This window comes from Apaloderma vittatum, unplaced genomic scaffold (genome assembly GCF_000703405.1).
Source record: "Apaloderma vittatum isolate BGI_N311 unplaced genomic scaffold, ASM70340v1 scaffold27743, whole genome shotgun sequence".
NCBI lineage: Eukaryota > Metazoa > Chordata > Aves > Trogoniformes > Trogonidae > Apaloderma > Apaloderma vittatum.
Genome location: NW_009710241.1, coordinates 2,410 through 9,282, shown reverse-complemented (window position 1 = coordinate 9,282; position 6,873 = coordinate 2,410). Strand labels below are relative to the sequence as shown.

The window sequence follows — 6,873 nt, the reverse complement described above, 5'->3', positions numbered from 1 at the left end:
CTGCAGGTCTCATTTAACTGGGTCACCAAAACTTAGGAAAAAGCCTGCTAACTTAAGGCTAGGAAGTGCTATTTGTTTGCCTAACTTGAGGCTACAAGGTGTGACCACCGGGAAGCGTAAGCAAATGCACACAGGTAAGGGCAGGAATCGGGACCAAGAGATGGAACAGGTCAGAATTGTGCTCCTCAGGTTTTAGGACCCCTGTGCACTTACAAATTATTTTGAATTCCTTGTACACAGTCCACATTTAGTAGCAACAGAAATTTAATATAAATTTCAGAGCAGAGTAAGTTCTGTGCCCTCTCAAACCACCCAGACAATGGGTGTCCACCTTGAAAAGTGTATCTCTATCAAGCCCCAGGGTCCTGACAACCATTTCACATACTAATTAAAAGTAAATACCTTTCAGTAGGCAATCCTCCCACAGCCACGTCTTGAATCTCATTGAGGTCAAGGTTCTTAGGCTCAGCTAATGCAAGCGGTGATAGCTTCCTTTTGGCATCCTGAAGTGAGCTTTCATGTTCCGAATTCCTCTTGCTCGGCTGATTTTCAGTAAGAGTGAGCTCTGTAGAGGCAGAACGCTCACCCTGCTCCATCGCAGGAACGCTTGGGGAGTGATTTTTGTAGAGGTCTGTCTCCTGCTCTTCAGTGCTCATGTTTGTAGCTAAGTCACCTTCACCAGTGACTAACATCCTTGCAGTACCTGTTTCAGGGATGTCTTCATTTTTTTTGTTACCTGTCTTTGCTGTGCTTAACACTGTGTCACTGCTCTCCTTCCCATCTCCCTCAGTCATATTGCTAGAGTCTGGCTGGGAGTCAGCTTGCAAGCAATCATCCTGGCTTACTTCATTTTTTAAGTACTCTATTAACCCATGCACGGTCACTTTCTTTTCTTGCTGTGCATCTTGCGAATTTTCCAATGTTTCCAAGCGTTGCCTATTTACTGGATCATCCTGTATCATCTGCATGTCATCCTGAGCCTTAATGTCATGCATAAAGTTGCTGCAAATGTGTGTCTCCTGATTTTCCCCAGGTGACACATTAAAATTGCCTGGCAATTTTTCATGATTGTAAGATCCTCCCGGGACAAGTGCTGAGGCTGCCATGTCAGAGATGCTCTTGGCAACGTCTGGGTCACCGCACTTACTTTTCTCCTGTTCATTTGGCTTGAGATCCTGGCACTGTTCAGTAGGAAGACTCACATCCTCTTCAGATGAAACTGGTTCTGCATTACACTCTGTAATTAAGTTATTTCCCTCTGCGGTAGCAGCATCTTCTAAGTCACTCTTCTGTACATCGCCTGTGGAGATAACAGCTACAGTGTCAGGATGTGCGGGGAAGTTCTCAGCTGCTGCCCCATCAAATGAAGCCGGTCCTTGCTTTTTTATCTCTAAGCTTATTAGCAATTCAGGATCAACGCCACTCGCACACACGCCTTCTTTTCTTTCCATCTCACCGCTCTCTGGATGCGCAGTGGTTCCGTCTGGCTTTTGCAGATTTTCCACCCCGCGTTCAGCAGGTGTAGCGCCATCCAGTCTAGGGACCATGTCTAAAGAGCTGCCGGGCTGCCTGTTTTCCCCAGTGTCCTGGAGACTTGCTGGTGGCGGCTCTGCCACTGCGATTCCTTGTTGCAGAGTTTTGTTCTTGGGAGCTTTGCAGGAAGCCTCAGTAGCTAAAGACAACTCTCGCTCCTCTGCTTCTGAGGTGCCCTGGGGAGCTGCTTTGTCGGCCTTGTTTGATTCTGGGAAGTTCTCAGAACCGCACGGCTCTGCTGTATCCTTGGCCACTGGACTCTGCTTGAAGGCTGCATGATTTTCGGGCAAAAGTGGGGGTAATTCAGCACTCAGTGTGCTGCGGACAGTTTTTTTAAATATCTGGCTGATATGTTCCCTAAAGTCTGGGAGGCTGGAGCTGATGTCCAGGGAGCTGCAAGTCAGAGCCTCATGCTCCCTTCCAGAGTTCTCTGCAGACTGCTCAGAAATACTGCTCTCTGCCCTGGTTATGTTATTATTCTCTTTTGAAAGCTCTTCCATTTTTTCTGAATTCCCGGGTTTCTCTAAGATCTTACCGCACTTGTCATCTACGCAGATATTGGCTGCAATTTCCTCATTACAGCCTTCTTGTTTACCAACAGATGAAAGGCTCAGCAGCTTCCCTTCTAGAGCAGGGATTGCTAACAGAGACTCTGCTGAACTGTCACTTCGCTGCTCTTTGAAGTTTACCTCACTTCTTGTTTCTTTGGCTTTAATTGCAGATATCTCTTTCTTCAGCTTCTCAGAACTGAGCTGTGATAAGTTTTCAGCACTCTGCCCCACATCTAGAGTCTCTGGCAGGACTAAACTTCTCTCTCCATCCCCCTGAAAACTTTGGTCTGGGACATCTTTCTCACTCACATACACGTTCCCTGCAGAGCTGTTTTCTGAACTTTCTGATTTTTTATCTGTGCTTACCCTGGGTGAAGGACCTAAGCGCACAGACACCTGAGAACCTGCAGCAATCTGCAAATTAGAGTTCCCTTCTAAGGCCTTTTGGCATGCTACAACTTCCAACTCGTTATTTAATAATTCCCCCCCGGTACCATTGTTCGTATTGTTTCCAGGTTGCTGGCTGGGATGCCTGAGTGCAGCGGTCGATGCAGAGGAGGCTGTAAAATCTGCTCGACAATAACCAGGCTCATCTGGTGTCTTTTGAATGCAGCTGGATTCGTATGACTTATCGGTGGGAATTACTTCCCCGTGTGCCCGTAATGGTGAAGGAGATACTCGTGCCTCTGCTCTTTTATCACTTTTCACGTTGCTCATTTCGGCGACAGAAGCACTGTCCTCACAGCTTATCTCCGTGTTTCCATCTTTCTGGATGATTTCCCCATCACCAGTCAGACCTTCATTTTTTTCCAATTTTTTTGCCATTAATGGCATTTTCCCTTGAGTTTCTGGACGAGATATTCGAGGATCATTTTTCTCAGAATTATCAGAAGCATGTGCTATTTCTGTATCACTTGGCAAAGCCTGTGATATGTTAGTGGCACTTGCTGTATTCTGCATCCCTGGAAGAGCATTTATAGCAGCAGCACAGCTTTCACCAGTATTATCCTTTATCCTGCATGTGCTGCCTGGCTGTTCATTCTTGTCAGATTCTTTAGAAAACGTATCGCTATGACATGCTGCTTCATGCTGACTAGCTGAGATCAAAGAATTATTATCCTGCTCGGGCTTGTTTGAATTTTGCTTACTGCGGCAGTTTTCTTCTGCCTTGAGATCAGTTTTGTTTTGCTCATTGCAATCTTGCAAATTAAGCCCGGTCACACCAGAAATATTTTGCCCGTGTTTGCTGCTGCACGAATCCTCTGACACCAAGGTGCTGCTTTTATCCACGTCCTTTTCTTCTGCTGTGTCAGAGTTGCATTGGATTGGCGCTGTCCCTAGCACAGGAGAGTCTTTATTGAGGTTGTTTGAAGTGTTTGGAGGCATTTCTGGTCTGTTGCTGTGGTTATTTGCGTCCAGTGAGTGTTCAGGTTTTAGAGCCCTCTCTTTGTGTTCCTCATCACCTGCTCTTGCAACAGTTGTCAGACTGCTTTGCTGCTTCTCTTGCTCTTGTCCTGTATCTGAAATCCTGCCACTGTCACCAGCAGGCACCGACTTCTCTGTCTGCTCTGCTTGGGGAAGAGCAGTTGGAACATCTGCATGTTCCTGTAGCCCTCTGATACTGCACTCCGGGGTCTCCAAAGAGCTGCCTGTGTCATTCTCAGAGGGGCAGCTGTTTTCGCTGACAGGGCTGTCATCCCCTTCCTCCATGTGAACCTTCTGAGGAGTGAGTCCTGAAGTACCAGCTACAGCTTGGGGGGTTTCGGAACAAGCCATCTGCACATCTCTGTGACTTTCTGCAGCCGCTGGCTCCAGCTGAGCTTGCATCAGCACATCCGATTGCCATTCACTTTTCAGTGCCAAATCTTTGTCGTCTGCAAAACTTTTCACCGTAGTTTGGTGCTTCTCATGCTGAATACCCTCCTCTTCTTCACTGTCGGGGACACTGCTTTGTGCAGCTGCAGGTCCTTGCTCTGGATCACTGTGAGACATTTCAGTGACGTGACTGACCTGTTCTTTGGTTTCCAAAACCCGGGAGGCCTCCTCAGTTTGTACAGCCATGCGATCCACAGTCCCTGCCAGCTCCTTTAAGCCCTGGAGCTCAAGTTTTGATTTGGACATTTCTCCACTTTCTTCTAACTTGCTACAGCTCTCAGGCTTTTCTTGACTCTCAGTTTTGCATTCAGATTCCAACACGGTTTCTCCAGCAAAAGCCTTTTCCCAGGACTCATCCTGCTTACTCTGCTTAATATTATTGTTCTCTGAGTAGAGGAGCGATGAACTGTGTGTACCAGCTAAACAAACCTTTTTAGTCCCATTACAGCCTGGCTGGCCTGAAGTTTTGTCTTCTGCCTCAGTGTTAAAGCAATCAAAACTCAGTGGGCATTCCTCCCTTGGAAATTGTGATGAAGCCAGGAGCTTATTCTCTGGGTCATCTTTGGCAGCTGTTTTCTCTTTATTCATTTGTTCAGGTTTGTAACCAAGAGAGCGTGAATTGTCTTGAGGCAATTTAAAGTTACTGTCTAAATTCGGAGGCTTTCCCACAGCTTCTTCCCCTAGGTCACCTGGTGAAGTATTGTCACAAAGACTGAATTCTTCAGGATGGAGTCCCAAGTGGGTATTTTCCGTGTCTTGGTGGTGGCTACTAACAGAGTTCAACAGTTGTTTTTCTGCCCTATTTGACCCCTCAGCTAATTCTCTGGTTTCTGTCACTTGGGCCTCCTCTGTTCCGATTTTGTTTCCTTCTTGTGTTATGTCTGCCTCAGTTTCTTTTTGATTCAGCTCTGTGGATCTGCTCAGAGAAGTACTTAATGCATATTCCTCCAGTAATAATCTTTTATCTGCTAGGGAATTTTCCTTGGTGGGATTGATAATGCTTTCCATTTCAGAAAGTGGGGTGCTTTCTCTAGACACATCATCAGCTTTTATAATTTCATCGCTACTGGCTTCATCTTTTGGGCTTTTGGTTGTGACAGCTGATTTTTGTTCTTCCCTTTTCTTAAACGATAAAGGCATACTGAAATGCTTGGCACTAACAAGCTCATCCTCCTTTTGAAGCTCTCTTTGAAAAACGGGCTCAGTTTTTTCAGAGGCTGCTTTCAGTGTTTCACTCCTCATTGAATCTTGAGAGTCATTTCCAAGCACATATTCTCTCAAAGGCTCTTCAAGCTTTGGTACCAGGAAGAGATTTGGAGGGTTAGAAGCCAACTCTGACATTAAAGTACAGGCTTCTGATTGCTCCCTTTTGCTTCCAGATAGAGACAGATTTGCCTCATCCCCTTTTGCTGTTGTTACAGCCCCCATCTGTAGATTAGAGACCTCGCTCATCTCAGCTAAGACCTGAGCATTCACAGTCGCTCCAAATTTCTCACTGTCTGAGACTCCTGTTGCTGGATAATTTAGGATTAAGGCTTCCTTTTTCATTAGCAGACCCTCTCCACCATCTGTGTTCTGTCTACCTTGCTGCATTACCGGCTGCAGCTGACCTACTTCCAAAACTCCTTGCTCCTGCCTGGCCTCCTGAGTGGTAAAATAATCTCCTGCTTCTTTACCCTGGGGAAACGTGCTGACATGTGGTTCCCTCATGCCACCCAGCTGCTCACTCCTCCAGAGCAATCCTAATTCACCCAAACTCATTTGTTCGACTCCTCGCGTTTCTGTGATTGCTGCAGGAGGGCTGGGCTCCAGGCTTGGGTGTCCGGGATCGTTCTCCCTGCTTTTCACAGAAGTGACAGCAATATTGTTGCGTTTTCCATCCGCAGTTCCATCATGTGCTATTCCTTCTTCTTTGTCAGGCGCTGGGCCTGGTGATGGCACCGCTTCGTTGCAACCTGAGGTTGGTAACTTGTCATTGTCGCTGCTTGTAAGATCCGCTGTGACATGTTCTTTGGCACAGTCTGCGAAAGGCGTGGAGCTAGGCAGACTTCTCTCTCTTGCTTCTGCAGCCTGCTCTAAGAGATTAGAGTCTGTTTGTCCTCCTTGCTCTTGCAAGACAGTGTTCTGTCCCGTCACCTCTGAAGACACCACACTGGGATTTGCGTTGGAGAAGCCTTCAGCGCTGTAGCTACTGATGCCTTCATTACCAATGCTGCCAACAATGGAAATGTTTATTTGTTTCATGCCAATAAAGAAGCAAAGAATATGAAGCAAATGAAGCAAAGAATCAAACCAATTTGTGCCACTGATGTTTCAAAGCCATGCAGTACATGCACCGAGAAGCTGATAATCTGCTTTCAGGAGCTAAACCAGCCACACATTACAGTGATTTAATGCTCATTACTCTAGAAAATATGTCCTCAGTCTTACCTGGCAGCCACCATGCTCACGGCATGCATTTTAACCATTCCAAAATCTGCGTTACGTGTGGGAGGGGACACACACATCTAACAGACTAAGGCAGCAACATGGGGAAAAGTGACAAAGACACTGACAGAAAGGTTTAATTTCTGCTTCTCTGGGACTACTTTGTGCAAAACCAGAGGCCGTGCAATCCACAGGAACTGCCCATATCTGGCCATACTCCTGGTGTGTAGCAGAATATTATGAAGGGCCCATCAGTTGAATGTGTTCTCCAACTAATCAGTACAGGCGATTCTCACCGAAAGGTCAAAGGTCTCACCCTGCCGAATGGCACCAGGTTGCCACACAACGATACACGCCCCACGAGGTCATTTTATTGCAGTGTTTGATTTCAGTGCATATAAACTGTAACCGTTTGTATCATCTCTTTCCTCACCCATTAAAGAGAAGATAGGAAAAAACATACACAGAGATGACGTGGGTACACTAA

General features: G+C 46.4%; 1 protein-coding gene across 1 annotated transcript; it reads right to left on the bottom strand.

The window, feature by feature from the left end:
- Positions 1-402: 402 nt before the first annotated feature.
- On the bottom strand, positions 403-6,403 carry LOC104272289 (transforming acidic coiled-coil-containing protein 2-like; the record flags this gene model as incomplete). The annotated part of the gene is made up of 2 exons (XM_009867240.1): positions 6,390-6,403; positions 403-6,171 (listed from the first exon to the last, which is right to left on the bottom strand). Coding segments are annotated over exons 1-2 (5,783 nt in total), but the record flags the coding sequence as incomplete, so codon positions are not given.
- Positions 6,404-6,873: the final 470 nt, after the last annotated feature.